At 34.0% G+C, this 21041-nt stretch overlaps 1 protein-coding gene across 1 annotated transcript in view; it reads left to right on the plus strand.

Moving 5' to 3' along the window:
* Nucleotides 1–1610: 1610 nt before the first annotated feature.
* The window catches only part of LOC106472682 (transmembrane protein 178B-like), a 27684-nt gene continuing 8253 nt past the window's right edge, over nt 1611–21041 (plus strand). The window contains exons 1-3 of the mRNA XM_013933336.2: nt 1611–2088; nt 17026–17133; nt 19763–19900. Of these exons, the coding sequence (XP_013788790.1) occupies nt 1848–2088; nt 17026–17133; nt 19763–19900 (487 nt within the window). The 5' untranslated portion in view covers nt 1611–1847. The remainder of the gene's footprint in view (nt 2089–17025; nt 17134–19762; nt 19901–21041) is intronic.

Here is a 21041-nt window from a genome sequence, read left to right on the forward strand (position 1 = left end):
GAGTTGGTGGGTGGTGCTTTCCCTCTAGCCTTTACCTATTTATCAAACAAATCAATTGCTAGTTTCAAAAAAACATTGCAGATAATTTTAAAATCATGTTATGTGGCTAAGTAATGTGAAGCCTCTCAGTGTAGGACATTTCTTTAATCCTGCTCACGATGAAAGACCCCGATGAAATATGTCTGGCCATTTCATTCTGAGGAGACAATCTCTCAAAATGAAAATACTAAAGTCGATTTTTTTAAAGTCTAAAATGGTTAATCACAGAAGCACCAAAGTGATTTGTTTTCTTTTTTTTAACATAATATTTTTTTTTGCTTCTTTGTTGTTTAGCACTAAGCTGCACAATGGATTATCTTTGCTATGCTCACCGCTGGGACCGAATTTAGAATTTTGGTGTTATGAACCCTTAGGTTCTAAAGTTCTAAAGTTACATTTCATGAGGGCTGGCAGGATTTGTTATAATAAAAGGTATAAAGTTGCATATTTAAAATTGAAAGGTTTGTGTATTCTGTATTTTGGGAACATGGTAAAGTTCCTATTAAAATAAAATCATTATGTAAAACTGATTGATTTAAATTCCAGTAAATCCTATGAGTCAGCGGTAAGTTTACGGACTTACAACGCTAAGATATGCGATTGTTTGTTACCTTCATCTAAATAAGCATAATCTACATAAAAGCGCGGATATATTTATTATTGCATATGTTGTATAATGTGGTATAGTTTATCATTTATAACTATATGTGTGGATATTTGTTTTATCAGGTGAATATTTTGATACATTATGTAAGTAATCCAGAAATAAATGCACCCCCACTTTGAAATTCACAGTAAATTAAACTAAACTAAATGTTCATCGTTGGGACAGCGGTAAGCTTTTGGATTTACAACGCTAAAATCAGGGGGTTCGATTCCCCTCGGTGGACACAACAACTAGCCCGATATGGCTTTGCTATAAGAAAACAGACACACTAAACTAAATTTGATCTGGTCTCTCGTTACCAATTCCTCTGCATCTGGTTGCGAAAGGTAAAAGAGCAACTCAAGCGTAATACAGTTTGTAACAATGGCGAAAACTCAATGTTCTTTTTCTATTAACGTTGTAAATGTTCTTAATACGAAAGTCGAGTTGTTTACGAACCGTGCAACCGTTTAGAGTTTGAAATCCTTACAACGTTTCGGCGTGCTTTCGCTCGTCTTCATTAGGCATTTTTTATAATTCAATCATACTGTTCACTGCACAAGTACTCAAGTCAACATGGTTTTACATCGAGGCTCTTTAAAAGTCACGTGACTGGCATACCTCACTCAACCGTAAGCACATGTTCAAGTGTATAATTGCTTACTGTTGAGGTTCGTCAGGGATATGAATACATTACATGACGGAAGTATGTTATTTTTGTCAGTCATACTTATTTTAAAATATATGTGAATCACAAACGCCAAAACATAAAGTAAGTAACGGCCATTATCACAGTATAAGATTCCACGCTTCTTTAGATATTCATATCTTGTATATTTTCTTGTTTAGTAGTGTGTCTGATTTTCTGCTTTCTCCATTCAAGCCTCACAGCACCGTCACGTATTCTCTCAGGTGTGGTAGTATCTTTCGTAGAGGTCGTAGGAATGCTTAAACACACAATTAGAATAGATGCTGCCCGGTTCGTAGTTGGTAGGTTCTTGCGACTGTTTTTTTTTCTTTATCTTCTGTTCACATTTGTCATCGTAGCGTTGCAAATATAAAAACATTCATACGCACAGCGAGTTTTAACGTGCTTTTATCTTACGACATTAACGGTCTTATAAAACACAAGTTTGTTAAACTTGCAATTTTTATAACATTTATGGCATGTTCAGCGGTGACTCTCTCTCTGGCCACAATCGCAGCAGTGGTTGCTGTGGCTTGTTTAGCCATAGCTTTTGGCACGGACAACTGGTACGAGATTAGGGTTAACAGAACTTTCATTCGCGAAAGGCTGGAGGGAAACGAAATAGCACTGAAAGAACTCGAGGAAGACATGAGATACTTCAATCGTGATGAGGGCTTATTTAGAATATGCTTCCCAGATCAAAAACCCCTAAATGGTAAGTCGTTAGGAATTCACTCTGTTTTTAGAACTGTTTCAATGTTTGCATAGATGATAGAGGCTAGTTTATGTAACTGTGACTTATTTGTTGATTAAACGTTTGTCCGTCTGAATAATGTACTTTCAAATCAACAAAAGTGTGATCAGCTCAAACAAGGATATAATTTTTATAGATATGATCTGTTTCCATTTAGTCAATTTTTTTTGCTCAATAAACTTATTAAAAATAAAAGTTCCCAACAATGGGTTTTTAAGGTTCTAAAATAGTCAGTACCAGTTATTAAGAACTTTTATCTATCTGTTCGATCTGCTTTATTGTAGCTAGTTTTCGCATATTCCGTTTCGGTGCTTGCATTATGAAGCTGTTTCACTTTCAGATTATTGAACTGAGAGTGTTCTAGTTCCTCCAAGCACGTTTAATATAGACTACAACTAGTGGAAGAACTAACTTAAGGTCTGTTACTATTAGTATTACGATGTGTGTATGTATTTTGGTACGCTTTTCAAAACACTAAAACAATAACCGTGTTATTTTAATACATACCCTTTACCTCATATGTTACACAAGGAAAAAATAATAATATTGGTATCAACTCGTTGTACCGACAATAGTATCGGCTTCCAGGAATATGGTTTCTCAGAATTGAACTTCAAGTTTTGTTTTCATACATGACCAACACGGATTTGCTTGGTATCTAGTATTTCTGGTTTTTCATTTTTCCACCAGAGGGCTTACTAAATGTTGGCTTTTGTTTAACAAGGGTTTTCGTTTGTCCTGAAATAATAATATCCCATTTATATATTTTTAACTAAGAGGAATACACGATTCTTCCGTAAGTCTCAAACCTGAATTTTTCTATACCATTTTTGGCAAGTGTTACCCTTATAATATTAATAGTGTTCCACGTTAACACTTAACATCAGAAAACCATTTAATCAGGACAAAATACATTCAGAAACTTCAAAAAGGAATTTCAAATACAACATTTTCAGAATGTTTATATGTATATAGAAGATGTAGATAATGACGAAAGTGAAAGTTCAAGCTTCATAAAACTGTACTGGTATAGGTTGTACTTGGCTGAAAAACTGATTTTAACATCATCCTCAGGAACGTCGAAACGTGTAGAGTCGTCAACTTTTTGAAGGCCATAGATAGGCCTAAATAAAATGTTTAACACTGAATATTATTTATGATTTAAACTTTATACACAAATGCCAAAATACTATAACTAGTTGGAGTTGTTGCTGCATAGGTGGCTCAGGAATCTAAGCACCGCAAGCGAGACAATGAAAGTAATGAATGTAAAAATACTACAATAAACGTTAAGTGCGTGATATTCACTCACGCTTATAAGTTTTTGCCAACGCTGCTACATAATGAACGGTTATTAAAATCTTGCAATGCTTGAAATGTATTTGTTGAGGGTTCAGCAAGAAAAGGTTCAAGCGGTGTGATACGAAATTAACTTTCCATTCACGACTAGTTGGCTAGTCGTATTATCTCTAAGAAACAAATCAGACAAATAAAAGTACTGATGTAGCTGCATGTACACGTGTTAATAATAGCAGTGAAACGAATCGTGTTAGTTATGTTTTTAATACAGTACTATTTTCTTTTTATTGTTAGATATCCTTATTTAGTTTAGGGATTTAGAATACAACTAATAATTATATTTAAACATTATTTCATGATTTGCTTAACTAGATATGTAGTGTTCTAAATAAGATATTATGTATTAATCTTACATTTTGTTGTTGTTGTTTTTCCATTGTGTTTTGTTCTATTGTCAGTGGTGAATCAGGAAATATGATTGTGATGATGAAATAAGAACAAAATCCGCGATTTCTGATTGGAAATGTTATTTCTTCGATTAAGAGCATTACGATTTTACAACTCGCGCTCTATCCTGCCAATTCACATTCAGAATCACGATTAAATATGCATTGTATAGTGAGCATATTTGTCAAGAAGCTAATTCACTCACAGACTGCAGTCTTCTAAGTTTTACAATGTGGTTGTAGTTTTCTCAACTGTTTAATTTTTTTCCCTACTGTACAAACGTATTCAAGTCATTCGAGTAAGTTAGTTTGTACAAGCTCCGATTTCCCCTACACCTTCTTAGCTTGTTTTGCATTTTTGGGATGAAACTAATTTACTTAGGGAATTCATTTTAGTAATGAAGGTAACGTAATTATGTTTATACCACAAACCATTTTTTTTATAGCACTCATTACTATTAGCCTCAGATGGGTTTCGCTGACACTTTGGTCGCCTCTGCCATACAAGTTATTTCATCACATCAAATGTAGGCCATAGTTCTGTTGATTAAACGAATAACAACTGACAACATCATAACAAAGTTTACACCATCAGTTACAGAACGAAGGAAGAAACGCCATCCAAGAACCTTGCATGTTGACGTGAAATGTTCTGGTTTAATTAAATCTGAGATTGATAATGTAACACAGAAAGTGAATATAATTCTGGGTTAATTACTTTGTCAGCTACAATATAATAAAGATCTATATTCTACTTCTAAGCAGACCAAAAATAACGTATTTTGTTGTAGTCCTTTAATTGATTACAGGGAAGGAGAGTTAGTGGGGTATGTTGCAATGGATCATGACAGTACCGCCAAGGAAGTAAGCAGCTATAACACAATGATCCCGAATGTGAAAATATATTTTTTAAATATATCATGCTAGAAAGTGTACATGCGTGTATTTTAAGGCGCAGACTTGAATTATTGGAAAGGACTGTTCGTACAGTGCCAGAATATTTAACATAGTTTTCTTTGAAGTTAATCTTTTTTTTGTAATTAATTATTATAGAATATCGCGCTAGAAGTATTTGTAAAATGAAGGTTTTCACAATTCTGATTACATGATAGATCACTTGAAGAATATTTTTTCATCAGGTTTTATTTCAAACTACAGTTATGTATGTTTAGCATAAATTCAAATTACAAAGATACGTCTTGTTAATTTAAAAACTTCGTTACTAAGCGAAGAGTGTCACAAATGTGCACCTTGCAAGAATACAGATATTTTACAATATTGTAACCAAACGAAAACAAAGTAATATGTGATGATGAAGCTGTAATCGTATGATGAAGCTGAAATTTGGCAATTGTAATAAATTCTATTAAAATACGGTTTGGTATTTGAGAAAATATTTGGGTCACATACACAAGTCGACTTGGCATGGTGTATTGATTAAGTCGTGGGATCGAAACCCTAGGTTGAACATGCTCTCCCTTTCATACGTTGAGGACATTTGTTGATAAAATGTATCAGAAAAGTTGCCGGCCGGTTACCTACCGTCTAGTCGACAGTTCAAGAGACGACGGCAAATAGCCTTAATGGCGTTGCATTAAATAAAACAAACAGAAACAAATTGATGGTTAGTGATTAATGATCATAGTAACTAGACACGATATCTGATGTTCTGTGGCTGGAATGCTTATCCCTTATTTGATTATTTAATCTTTCAATAATACAAGTATTACAAATATATATCTTAACAGGTAATAACATCGATTGTCAATATGTAATTAAGAAATGCATAGGTACTTGCATATATAGATGGATGTACAATATCGCTGTTTCTCTTACTAATATCATAAATACATATTTTGAGTGGAAATGTTTGGTTTTTAAATGACTTAAGTAAAATTATTAACTATTATATTTCGTATACATATCTAGTTCACACTGTAACACACTAGGTATGGAGATGTTGCGTGATTGATGTATCACTACATATTCATCTTTGCTTTCACTCATTAGATGTTGGAATTACGGTCGTTATTTCCATGATTGTGTGAAAGAATTTATCGTTTCTTGAACTTTGGGCGTTTTTACTGTAAGAAAATAGTGTGTTATTTGTGGGAGTTTCGAATATATTTTGACGAATCAAATATCATCTCTGTTCGGATTTTTACGCAGATGTTAAATTTATTTGGTGAAGGGGGATGAGTAAAAATTTTAGTATTTGATCATTTTTAGGTTTAGGGGGTTTTAAATTTCAGAAAAATGCTTCATGAAACTTAAAAACATTGTTTTGTTTTTCACGCAGAGGGCGTGACTGGAAAAATGCCAAGAAAAAGTATTAATTATTTTAAATACTGATATTTTCCAAATGAAAATTTTGGGTGAAATGTCCCGTATAATGTGAGGCAAACACCTGCACACCTTGGATAATCGTTGTGAAGGTTAAATATGGCAGTATCAATGAAGTTGTTTATTCAACTATAATGTCGGTAGGTTGGGTTTAGTAATGTTTCAGGTATTCGTACTAAATTGTATTTATCTAAGTAAACCCATTGGAAGTGTTACAGCTTCGCGGCATAGTTTCTACAAGTTCACAAATTAGTATCTTTTATAAAAGGGAAAATTTTCGCACTTAATATCCACAAGATGCTACGGTTAAGCGACTTCCGCAAAGTGCCACAATTTCACGTTTCTTTATCTCTAAGTAAGTGTTTTGTGTTTCTTACTTGTGTTTCTTTCTGATTGTTAAGTTGTTACAGTTTAAGATTGAGTGTTAGCATTTACAGAGTAATACAGAGGATTGCGTACTTATATTAAAACGATTTTGAATATACAAATCAGCAAATCACGTGACAACCAAATACGAAACAATGTAGTGCGAAAGTACAGCATACAGCAGAAGAATATTTTTACATCGTCTGACGTTTCGTAAGTAGTGTGATATCTCCGAAAATGTATCAGTTTGGAAATAAGCTGTTACATACCTTTCCCAAAAATATTCATACACTCAGATCATAAAAATGTGTTCAGATTGGGAATTTAGAATTTACAAGATGGGGATATCCTTTGTACTTTATTGCATTGAAAAACGAATGAATGTGGTTCAGTTTTGGGCCCCAGACTACCCAAAACATCCTAAGACAATTTTTTTGTAACTGGTGAGAATGCATGGTCGTCAAATAGAGTATGACCGAACGTAACGACATACTGTTACGTGAAGCTCCAAATTCGTTTTAATGTAACGTACTCGATCTTTGTAGTTTGTTTGTTTGAAGTTAAACACAAAGGTACACAATGGGCTATCTGTGCTCTGCCCACTATGGGTATCGAAACCCGGTTTCTAGCGTTGTAAGTCCGCTGTGCCACTGGGGGGCTAGTTTGAAACATCTTAGCTTCAGAGAAAGCTTCACTTTCATTATTTCATATTTCACACTGAAAATGAAATTTTATTTTGAAATTGTTGTAAAGTACTGGATATAATTATAGAAACATACAGATGATACAATAAAAGAATCACAGATAATGAATAACTGCAACGATTTTAGTCATTTATTATTAATACAATACATTATTACAAAACTACAACGAAAGAAAAGCGAACAGTTATACAATGCAAAAATATTTGGTTACAGAGCAGCACATTTTTGTTTGTTTTTTGCTATGTTAGGGTTATCAATGTTTGATTATGAAATGTTGTTCCAAATGGCCTGTATTACTTCCCACAATTCAGCAAAGTTGCTTGGTTGCCATATAACTTTCTTAGTTTTCACATATGCCCATAATGCCTTAATAATAATGATGAAATATGTGTAGTCCAAGTCGAGTGTTCCCTCAACTCCTTTTTTTTCTCCAAGTATTGTTTCAGCACATTCGCTGCTTTATACGGATCACGATTATTGTTGCTGAGGGAATGGTAAGATGAATCTGTTGTGTGTGTGTCAACAGTTAGAGTGCTATCAATGTTGTTTAGATCTATGATACCATTAACAGGAATATTATCCATACTTGTATAGCCAGGTGGTCAATCCCACTATTCGTTGGTAAAAGAGTAGCTCAAGAGTTGGCGGTGGATGGTGATGACTATTGCCTACCCTCTAGTCTTACATTGCTAAATTAGGGATGGCTAGCGCAGATAGCTTTCGTGTAGCATTGCGGGAAATTCAAAAGAAACAAACAAGCAAACAAACCGTACTTGCATTGGTACCTCAACGTACTTCACTGTGCCTATTGTGTTCGTTGATCGCATTACCATTCTTCTCTCTCTCATCAAAGAAATTTTTATTGGTTGTTGTCAAACAATTTAAATTTCGACTCATCTGTAAAGAGAATCCCCCCCCCCAGCTTTCTTTATCTCACTATTTGAAGTCTCGTGCCCATTTCAGTTTTTGGTTTGACACTCTCTCTTAAGCAATGGTTTCTGAGAACCAATACAACCACTTAAGCTCCTCCGTAACAATGTGTACCGTATTGCTCTGTAGGTAGCTGGGCCGTTCATCACGTTAAGAGTATACCCTGATTTATTTTCCATTGCTTTCTATTTCGACAGCTTCTAGTATCAGCGTATCAGTTTCATTTATCCATTCATAGTTTCCACACAGGTTCTACCGAAACATGAACTTTTGCCTCAATCTGTTCCATGGATTATTTTTCTTTAGCAAAAACTTTGGTTTCTGCATAATTCCCATATTTAATTTCTGGCTTCATAGCCATGAATGTATCCACCACACTACCGCTGGGAATAATGCCTTTTTATTCTTTTAAAAACGTTATGCTGGTGTGGCAATATTTGATCGGTTGTATGACAACTTATCACTGTGTAAGCTATCAAAACATTACTGGTGCATTTTATTTTTCTATAGTATAGAGGTGGTTAGTTCCATAACATTCATATTTTAGATCCATTGTTATCTCATAATGTTGTGTATTTACCACAAAGCTTTTCAGATCTAAAGTATAGGTCTCAAAGTATTCGAATGTTAAGATTCCTTAAATCAGAAATCCATACGTTCAAAATGTCAACCACAAAGTGTTTCAGACCCCAAGAGATGATCTATATGACGTACCGTCTAGATTATCCCATCAACAATAATAGATTTGGCTTTTTATGTTTTTATTTTTTTACACAAATAATTAGCACTGTGAAAAGAGCCTCCCCCTCCAGTGGCACAGCGGTATGTCTGCGGACTTACAACGCTAGAATCCGGGTTTCGATACCCGTGGTGGGGAGAGCACAGATAGCCCATTGTGTAGCTTTGTGCTTAATTACAATAAAACAATCAAACAAACCTTGAAAAGAATGTGACTACATATCTTGTTATTGTGTTTAACAGAGTTAAAGGTTCTTGTATGAAGCTCGCACCTGTTATTCTTTCGAAATGGTCTCTGGAGCTTCTATTAAGCCAAAACTAGGTTAATGTGAAAGCAAATAGAAACTTTATTTTATGTTTTTTAAACAATCTGAAATTCACTAGACGTTTATAAAAAAATATAAATCAGTTCAGAGAGCAATATCGCTTTATGGAAAGAATAAAACTAATAAAAGGCAAGATATTTTGAAATTGAAAATAAAACCTTTAATCATACTCGATTTCAACAGTGGTAATGACTTGAAATCTAGCCCTCCATTGAATTAATTAAGAATTTTCAACAATCGTAAACTGACAAACTAACCAGATTTACTATGACACCAAAATAATCCACTGTAACGTAACCTCAATTAAAATCATATGAGGTATTATTGAAACATGTTTTCAAGTCTGATATATGTTTAAGTCGCATTTAATAAAGCACAGAAAAACATACACTTTATTTTCAGAGATTAAACTGGCGACATCTGTCAAATTCCTTGGAACTTAGAATATGAATAAAAATATTTCTTGGCGACGTCCAAAAGAATTAAGCCATATTTTCACTATGAGAATTAGGTCGCAGGTTCGGTAACTTACAGGGTTATATTATCATTATTTGATATAACAGTGTTTCGTTTTTCTACGTTGATACACTAAGAAAACTTTGTTTTGTGCATCTATTTTTAACTGGTATATTTAACGTTATTTTCGCAATTACCTCAATATTTACTCTCATCTCTCTTCGAAGCAAAAATACATAAAAGTTACGGTACATTTCCAGAAATTATTCTGGAAACGAGACTGTGAAAGTGCAACAATATATTGTCTTATTGTTGGCAGTCGAAGTAATAATTCTTCATATTCGAAACTTCAGTGATTTATGTTTTAAATGTGGTTCATTGCACATTTTTGTCTTTCTTTCTATGAATAATATCAACTGATAAAATCATGGTGATTTACTTGAAATATATCTAGTTGAAAGAATTCCAAGCTAATCCAAAACAAACGTCATTAAGAGTAACAAATATTTTTATTTCTTGTTTTTCAAATTCTTGTGTCATGCTGTGTTGTAGCTTACAGAGTGCATAATTATGCTCGTGATTCATGGCATGCGCATGTTTTACTGACGTCACGACATTACAAATTGCAACGTTAAGCGTTCGTTATATGACGTCATTTTAGTGTCTACTGACTGACTGAAAACACACTAGTGTATAGCAGTGGGAGTGGGTGAAATAGGTGACTCTCCAAGCGGCCTTCTGCCCCCTTTTGGGGAAATTATACTTTTGAAACGCCTGACTTAAGGCATTTCAGCATTCAATGTAAGAACTTCATATTTAACATATATATAATTTTGCTTCATTGAAACTGATGTTTTCTAAGAGGTAGTTAAATTATGTTGTCCCTCGGTGGGATAGCGGTAAATATACGGACTTACAACACTAGCATCTGGGATTAGATTCCTCCGCCGTGGATACAGCAGATAGCCCAAAGTGGCTTTGCTCTAAAACAAAAAATATTTATTAGTGTTAGTTTTGTACCTCCTCTACACTACACAATCCACTAGTTGCTCAGCGGCAAGTCTATAAGCTTACCACGGGTTTCGATACTCGTGGTTGGCAGAGCACAGATAGTCCATTATGTAGCTTTAAGCTTAGCAACAACCAAACCAAACTAAATCATGTAAGTTTTGTTTTGTTTCATGCACACTGACGTTCAACATCTTCATTAAGCAAGGAATGGCATCATATAGTAGTCTTGCACTGCACAAACACTGTTTTTGCGCAACTGCAAAGTTTGTTTCAATACGCCATCTTAGGTTCAAAAGGGCGTTAAGGTAACAGCGACTAGGGAGGAAGGAAGAGAAGAGTAAATACCCGCCTCATGACAAAGGCAAAATTAGGGGTGTTGCTGCATTGTATGTTGTTGCATTAGGTGTGACTATACACAATGCAGAAGGAAACGCCTAATATTCGTGGTACTATTTCCTCAAATCTTCTGTTGGATATTTGGGAATTTTAATTTTATCTTTTATAAAAGCATATATTGATATTTTGCTAGTGTTGGTTACCATATTTACATACTTAAAAACTTCAAGATGACACATGAGCCATAGAAAGCTAAGTAAAACTAGTATACTGTATGCAGCTGAAAACTCAAAAGCAATGTAGTCTTTGCACCTCTTATTTTACTACCAAAGAAATGCTATCTTAAAAAAATAGATTTGTTCAGTTATTATAAAAAAAGAGGTTTGAAGAGAGAGAGAGAGAGAGAGAGAAAGAAGCCCAAGAAAACGAAATATATTTATTTGACTTTTATCCTTGTACAACATAAAATTGATGACGTCATGGAAAACCGTAAAAACTTTTGAAGAAGAGAGTTCCAGTGATTTAATATTCTAACCGTTTGACTAAAACTTAAACTTCAAAATTTTTTCCAGCTTTAAAAAGGATGCGGTGTCATGTTTTTTAAATACCACAAACTTGCTAAAAGTTTCATCGTATTTTTTCTCTGAGATTTTTACATATTGCTAATAGTACTGTCGTAGTTTTTTCATGGCTTGAATAAAAAGCGTACATGTAGCCAGTCTATTGCAAAGTCTGCTAACTAAATCTTTATTTGTGGAGAAGAGGGAACTTTTTTTTAAAGTACTTAACATTGTAGTCTTTGAAATTGGAATTTTCAACTTGAACAGTACCTCATGCGCACGTGGACTGAGCCGTCAAGTCGGAGACCTCCCAGGTTTTTAAGGTGAAGTTGTCCCTAGTTTTGGACTACTGACCAGAGGGAAGACAATTCTATGAACCGAATAACAGAATTGACTGTCACTTACACATCACACTCATAGCTGAAATTGTGGAACATGTTCAGTGGTATTACGTCTCGAACCCTGAACCGGTCCATCATTTGATTAAACTAAACATACTTTTTTACTGCTATTTTTTTAAAGCAGATAGAAAGTAAATAACATTTTGGTACGTATAATTGTATGCAATATATTGTTTCTGTACTAGTTACAAAACTATTATTGTATTTACCATATTTGTGTTATAAACTAAAATGTTTTTCTAAACGAAATAGTTTCCTTGATACAGCAGAAATTTATCACGTCTTTCTCATAATCTTAGACGGTGTACAACAATGCGTCAAGTTGAAACTGACAAGCGGAAGTACTAACGAGTTTTTACTCTTTTGTACGTGCTGGTTAATTCGTCACGTGCTGTACTGTGCTTTAAAGTATAGTGGTTGGTGGTGCAAGTGTTTGTGTTTTTCCCAGGAATACTATGTAGGTTAAATTTTAGGGTTACCTTGTAGGGTTTGTCTGGAAACTAGGCCAACGCAGGCAGATTTGTGGATAGACGTGTGAATTTAGTTTTTTTTTTTTGCATAAACTGTATTATATATAAAACATAATCACCTTCAGTTCGAGAAACATTTAGATAGAGGTATTGAATAATGAAACCCACTGCATAAATTTTGATAAATAGATTGTTAAAAGTTTCATTTTGACTTAAAAGAAAAGGATCACGTTCAACCTTAGTAGCTTTCGGAATGTCAGTGGACCGGCGTTACGGTTGTTTCCATTTTTAAAATGCATTTTGATATAATTTGCATCATGAATTATAAGTTACATGGACAGAATAATGTTTTAAATGCATAAACCAATGAATCAACTTCGACAAAACTCAGATATGATCCATATTTATCTTACGAACCTTTAAGGGCTATAAGAATTACCAAACCTTCAAGTCAAAACTAATTCAGTTACTAAACAAATCATTCAAACCGCTATTAATAATAATTGTGTTGAGAATATGATTAAGAACAAATTATTGAAGAGCTCTAATAAAAATATGAATTTACTTCTGTGTATTTACACCAACTTAATGCGAAAAGAAGAAAGAAAGTAAATGTTTCACGACATTAAATTTCCCAATCTGGAGCAGCACCCTCATCGGAAACTGAAGGTTATTGTTACGAAAGAGAACCCTTTGACACAAACCTCCACTTACCGTTAGCAAGATATTAGGATTTGAAGCTGTCGGTGGTTCACAGGCCAAGATGGACATAATGGGGGTTTTCTGTAGTATTGTTTTTGTTACGTCCAGTTTATTTTCACGTGGTTTACCCGATTGATATTTCAAATTCGGGTAAAGTAAAATAATTCCTAACTTATTCAGAAATGAGGCTTAGGTGAAAATGACAAACATTTACTATCAACGAAAGTCACCTACATTTTACAAATTTAAACAACAACTATAAAAAGTTTAGTACAACTATTTACCATTTTCTTGAAAAAGATAACGTCACTTGTTGTACTGCAATGAAATTTAAAGATCTAAACTTTGGTATTTCGTTTCCAAGTTAAACCAGTATTAAGTTTGTCATAGTTCATAATGGTAGTTATTATTTAGAACTTCTGAAGAAGGCGTTCAATAGCAGTAAACCTTTTTAACAGTCATTATATTTTTACCTTTCTCTGATTATATCTCTCACTATCCGCGCGTGTGTGTGTGCCAATTCTATAAAAATAGTTAGCACAACATTGTATAAGATCTAAATCTATTAAATGTTTAAATTGTTTGGTTGTATGTATTGATTTCTTTAGTAATTACCAAATACCCAAAACAAAACCAATCTGACAATAAACGTAAAAATAATAGGCACAATGAGAATCGTAAATGTTATAAAAGATAGTTTGGACGTGATAGAGGATATTTCAAAACCATATTATACATTTATAACTATTATATGCCTAAATCGCTTTTCTTGCAAAGTAATTTCTTCTAGTTCTCTTTCAAATTTTCGAAATGGCGACTTTAATAAAATTTTTGTTAGTGCAAAGGATTTCACGTTTGTTATTCGACTGTGCTCTCAAACAAGTATAAGTTTTACTTTGGTCAAAAAGTAATTCCATAGAGAAAAATGGATGCTTACTTATAAGTGTCCTAAAGATGTTACAAATTGAATCTGTTTGGTCGATGCAATTGGATCAGTAAAAGACGCTTCTCGTTCTTCGTAGCCGGTGTATCTGTGGAAACAATAGTTGGGATTGATTAAAATATTCAAGACCAATCTGAAAAGCATTCTTCTGGGGAGGGAAATAGGACAGTAAAGCACAAAACTTATCACTTTAGGCGTCTACATGCCTTTAAAAGATGATGATCCACCTTCGCGACTTGAAGTCATACATTATATTTTTGGCTAGGTTATTGATGGACGAAGTGTAGCTAGGAACATCCTTTAGAGTATACACAGACCTTTATCTTAGTTGATGTACCAACTCAAGAAATTTCTCTTGAAAACCCTCATGCAATTTACCGTAAGCCTAATCATTATCTTTACTGTATGTTGCAGCTTCACCAGGACCTTTATTGTCCAACCTTATTTCCTTGAAGATGTTGATGAAACTTATCATGCCAAATAATTGGGTAAGAGAAGTCTGTTATGAGAAAACACTTCAAGACCACACTGTTTCAATCTTTACAGAATGGTGCATTGAGAACACCAGTTTTAAACAAGATGAAGCAATCTTTTATGTTCGTGGTCCCGTTAAAAGGCTTTTAACAGTATTTTCACTGAAGATAGAATCATAAGCCGGATGTTGCACAGTAGGTTTTTGGATGTGGGGTTTCATGAAAGGAAATATTTATCAGAATAGCCCAAGAAATTTGGAGGATCTGAAAACGGTCATTATAAATGAGTTGAGCGGATCAATAAAAAACAATTATACCTGCAGTAGTTTCAATTAGGGATACGCTTGACATGCTGTTTGAAAATAACGGATACACCTTCTTCCACAGTTTTTGAAAACCCTTGGAAAAACTTACGATTCTTAATATTCCTCTGGTAAAATTTAGTTCCAATTAGACCATTAATCAATAAAAATTTTAACGGTTGGTTGTATTTACATTCACCAAGTACAATGCAGCCTTTTTCTGATAATGAGCTTTCTAAGATAAGTGTATCAGCGAAATAAATTAAGCCAGAATAGTCTAGTATTTAGCTCGGATTGTGAAAACGCACTCCGCCCTTTGAGCTTGTGGATATCCTATAATTTATAAGAGTAACGGTCAAATTCTATTATTCAATCAGATGTGAGTAAACCAATCGTTGGTGGTGAGTGCTGTTGATTATGTGCCTTCCCTGTAGTCTGTCAGTTCAAAACTGGGGATAGCTATGTGCGGATACTCCCTTTGTGTAGCTTTGCACGCAAATTTGAAACAAAGAAAGTCGTCTTTGATATGTAAGTCGAAGAGATTTACATGTTGTATATCATTGTTCTTTCGTTGGTGGATTTTTGAATTTATCTGGTGAAAATAAGTTAACGTTCAGTCTACGTAGTGAGTCAAATTACCTTTTTTCGTACTAAAACTTTTTGAAAGTTGGAACACTTAAACATTGTCGTATTTTTTGTAAGCTTACGTTTTAAATGACGTTAACCAACGTAAAAGAAATCAGCTTGTACAACGTAACTTGCCAAGCGCGATAGCAAACACAGATCCAAATACTTCATTGACTGATTCAACGCTCAATCTTGAAATAATTCTACACTCTCTTAAATACATTCCTGACAGTCTTTTAACTAATTTGTCTGTCTTCTTGAAAAAACAACATAAAAAAAATCACTCACTTTCTAACTAACCTCCCGATGCATCACGGGACGTCGTATCTATATTGCACACTTGATCAATATATTTTTTAGGAATTCCTAGATCTTAACCATGTGCCCTTCAGTTAACATTTAAATTAAGTAATTACAGTGTTCTTTATATAACAGTAAAACTTACAACATTATAAACAATATGCTCACGATACTTTTTTAGAATTAGTCCCAGAGATTATTTTTTCATCTTGCTGTTATTTTTTTACTTTGTCTGTCTTAGAACCTCTAACATTTTTGCTGGTAGGGCTTTGACAAATTTATTTTGATACCTTTTTTTGGGGTTGGGATCCGGATTGAAAAGTCCAAAGTTCGAGGCGATATATTTGTAAACACTTTTTTAAGTTCAAGCTATGGGGCCATTATATCTTGATAATCAATCCCGTTATCCAGATAAGAGTAGCCATATAGGATGAGGGTGACTAGTTGCTCTCTTCGTGGTTAGTAATTCTAAGTTAGGTGTGGCTGTGCCTTAATTTTTTTGAGGACCTCTGGACCTGGCCTTTTAGTCCATGTTTCGCATGCTGAGCCATGCGGTTCAATGAAAAAAATTAAAGTTTCTTTGGATTGAGCTAGAAAACGCAAATTTGTGGAAAGGATATCAATAAAGATGAAAAATATTGTTGAGAGTATGATATGGCTGAAACTGAAATTTATTTTTTGATATGGATGTTTTTTATGTTATGTTCAATATTTTAGGAATAGAACTGTGGAAGTTGGATGAATTGAAAGTTAAAACAGAAAGTAAGACCAAGGTATTGTTGATAATATGTAGAAACAATATCAAATTTCATTATTCATGTAGCTATGCTTAGTAGATGTTTGAATAAAAAATCGAAAATTGTATTGTAGGCTTGCAGTGAATCGAATTACGTTTGATCTAAAATCGCTCTTCCAGTCATTTTAGTTTTCCGAATTTATTGAAGAAAAATTGTAGGGATAGCTTCGTTTGTGGAACCTTACATTCGAATCATTGTAGGCCTTTCTTGAAGAGATGTATCCGGTTTTGATCATTTGAGTATGTTAACCAAAATGTGTGTTTATATATATATTACAAGTTCCGACTACTGCCACAGCAAGCTTAACATTTTCAGAAAAATTCAGTTTCTCATGAATGAAGAATTTATGTCTCATTTCTTCCTTTTAGTCAAGACGTACATATCTCCAGTGCAGACGGAGTGCGTGAACATCGACTACTACATCCCGGACAACGAAATATCAGACACTTTCTCCGATACCCGATGGGCCAGACTACGTAAGGACGAATATCAAATTTAAACTGTATTTTAAAATCTTTAAAAGTATAATATAAAAGCTCTCTATGTATATTTGTATTATTCGTTACGTCATGCTGTAACGTGATAAAATATTGGGAAAGTATACTTAAGAATAAGAGAAATAGGTTTTTTGCATGTCCTAGCATATGTTGATTCTATATGCAGGTTCTTTGGACCTAGCATGTACAGATTCTATGGGCTAATTCATGATAATAAATTGTAGCTTATTTTATTCGAAATGTTAGAAATGAGTTGATCACGTAACTACAGACGTGATATACTCAAAAACTTGTATAAACTCGTTTTTATTTACTGATCAGAAACACGTTTACAAGTTAATGAATCGTGTATACTTCATAAACACGCCACAGGTCTGGTTACCATATATATATCGTAAATATACAATATATACATAAATGCTGGTTGCACGACTGGTTTAACTGCTACTCAGCTTCAAGACGCAATAAACCTGACTACATAAAATTTATTCTTTTATGTCAACTTTACCGATATTTTATCGTAATAGCGTCAACTTGAAGTAACTACTACTTTCAGGACATCAACCTTGACTAGATAGCATCTGAAGGAATGTAGCCTTGCTTCGGGGAAAAGGCTAAAGAATCAAGCTAATCTAACGTGTAGTAAGCCCTCTTATAAAAAAACGAAACAAAATCGGGCAATAACGCCACTGTTTGCGAACCCATATTTAAAGTTTTCTGTTGCGATCTTACTAATTAGCGTCGCATAAATTGTGGAGACTTTCTCTAAACAAGTTTCTTTACGTTTCTCGGTTTTATAAACAATTTTGATATTAAGTTAAAACTAAAAATTCGAATCTGCTTTTACTATTCGTGTTAGAACGTTCATCATAAATAATCTCTTAAAAATGGCAGTAGTGGGTACTAGATGTTGGAAAATCGTTTGTGAGCGAAATATTGCAAAAAAGCTGAAAATAATATATAATATATATGTAATGTATTCAGAAAAGCTGGAAAATCGATTCATTATTCAAAAACTTTCACAGAAATGTTCAAACGATAATATAATCCTATTGAAACCAGAACCTTGTAGTCACGCATTAGCTCTCTTGTTGTGGGTTACACAACTGAAACCAGAACCTTATAATTACGCATTAGCTCTCTTGTTGTGGGTCACACAACTGAAACCAGGACCTTGTAGTTACGCATTAGCTCTCTTGTTGTGGGTCACACAACTGAAACCAGGACCTTGTAGTCACGCATTAGCTCTCTTGTTGTGAGTTACACAACTGAAACCAGAACCTTATAATCAAGCATTAGCTCTCTTGTTGTGGGTCACACAACTGAAACCAGGACCTTGTAATCACGCATTAGCTCTCTTGTTGTGGGTTACACAACTAAAACCAGGACCTTGTAATCACGCATTAGCTCTCTTGTTGTGGGTCACACAACTGAAACCAGGACCTTGTAGTTACGCATTAGCTCTCTTTTTGTGGGTCACACAACTGAAACCAGGACCTTGTAATCACGCATTATCTCTCTTGTTGTGGGTTACACAACTGAAACCAGGACCTTGTAGTTACGCATTAGCTCTCTCGTTAAGGATCACACAAGGAACCCCCGAAATAAGTTAAAAACTTAAAACAAATAATTAAAACATAGCCACAATGTTATCTCTCAAATGCTTAAAAACTTTTAGAATGTTTCGATTTTAACAAATACATTGATGAAAATATACTAATTTCATCTTTCGGATACCGTACTGAAGGGTAATCAGTTCTTGAAACTTATCCTGGTAATAATAGTTTATCAAACCACATACTTACTGTTCAGTATGTGAAAGATAAGGAACACTATATGATTCTCTTTAAGAAAATCCCTATGATCAGTGGTACAAAACTAGGGACAGTAGTTTTTCCGTAACTTCAAAATACAATAAAAATACCTTTAGGCAAAACAATTTGTATCGTGTGTTTTTAACATGTAATGGTATCGGTTTAATGAATTCACTTGTTTCTCGTGAATCTATTCTAAAGGCTATTAATAAATGTGTAATCCGTATTGCTAAGAACTTCCTTTAATTTATAATATATTGCAAGTACATACCCCAACTCTCATTTTTCTATACTTCCACTGACCTATCGTGAATCAAACTTGTCTGAGATGGCTAATACTATTAATATAAAGAATCTTTCTTTGATTTTGATGTATGATTTTCTTACTTACTAATAATAACCTAAAATAATACTTTAGGTGTTTGGATAACATGTGACATACCGTTACAATCAACTATCTGTCTTGCATTATTCAGCGGACCGACTGGTTATTTATTCGTTTGTGAATTTGTTTTCCTCAGCAAAACGTGAATTTCAGTGAAACAAATATATAGCGTAGTGTTTTAATCTGTTACATGATTCGCCACTTTCGCAGCAACAGACGACTTCCGCTGAACTTGTAGCTCATCAATGCCACCCGGAAGAGCAAAGCAACCTACTCGTTTATTTGCTTCGTTTACTGGGCGACATTGATGAACTGTGAATTCAGCGGAAGTAGTCTGCTGCAGCGGAAGAGGAAGTTACAAAAAATGTGTATTTGCATCAGTGTTTTGAATATTTTTGCTTCCAAATAGACATGGCACGTTCCGTGATTGGATTGTACATCACGGCATTCTTCCTTATCTTCCTCTCATTTTTCACTGGTGTGGCCGGATGCTGGAAGCGTTCCCATGGAAATGTCGTAGCAACTGGTCTGTTAGAACTTCTCGTCTGTAAGTACATCAGCAAAGTCCATTTGTAATTCGATACCGTTGGTTGGTTTCTGATGGGTCTCCACTATGTGATTAGTACTGAAATAAAGTATGTAAAAATGAAAGAAACGCATTAACTCTTTTCAATAATTATCTGAGAAAATACACAGTCAAAATATCATGTGGCATACTTTTGTATAATAAAGGTGGAAATTCGAAAATTAATGCAATTGTGAAGGTCATAACTTCAGCCGATTTTTAGAGAAATATTCGAATAATAGATATTATCATAGTTTATTTTAAACACTCGTAACGTAATAAGACTTAAGGAATATATTTTCTGTATCATAATTTATGTTGTTATTTATATGCATTGATGATAATAATGTGTAGAACAAAAGAGAAGAAAAGGCGTTAAGTGTTTTGACAAAGCTAAGCAGCTCATAGTTTAGAGATAGCATGGAATATGAACGATTGTTCAAAATTTGAAGTTCAATTTTCCCATTTATCTCTTGATGAATATTTAGGCTTGCTAATGTACATATTTGTTTTTCAAGTAACCACTGATATCTCTACAGGATATATCATACCAGGATTTGAATTCATTTCAATATGTTCTTCAGTAAAGAAAGCTTTTTAACATTCTGACAACAGGACTGAGTTCATTGGATCTTGCTTGTTCTGAGGAGGTATTTCAATAGTGGTAATCTCACTAAAAGTATATGTATTACACATTTGAAAAAGCTAGAGTTTGATGTTCATTACTACACGATTATTACAGGCTAATTACATGTTTGCCTCCGAGCGTTTCAACATAGTTTATATGCATTATATTACATACTTATTATACAAAAGCTAAAACATTGAAAGTGTATAGTAAGCTTATTTTTAGATACTTATAGTGAACATGATATATGGTTGTCTTTTTTTCCTCAGCGTCATCACCAATCAGTGGTTCAGCGATACATTTCTCAACATTATAACGCTAATAATCGGGCTTCTGTACCCGCTATGGATGTGTAGGTTTGTGATTTAAACACACAAAAAAGCATCGCCTTCCGGCGACTAAAACCGTTTAGTGGCTAAAAAAAAAAAATAGACAGTCAGTAATGAAGGTAGGAGTGGGCCATGATTACCTCCACACCTTACTCCCCCCCCCTCC

The sequence above is a fragment of the Limulus polyphemus genome, unplaced genomic scaffold (assembly GCF_000517525.1).
Source record: "Limulus polyphemus unplaced genomic scaffold, Limulus_polyphemus-2.1.2 Scaffold5522, whole genome shotgun sequence".
In the NCBI taxonomy this organism is placed as follows: domain Eukaryota; kingdom Metazoa; phylum Arthropoda; class Merostomata; order Xiphosura; family Limulidae; genus Limulus; species Limulus polyphemus.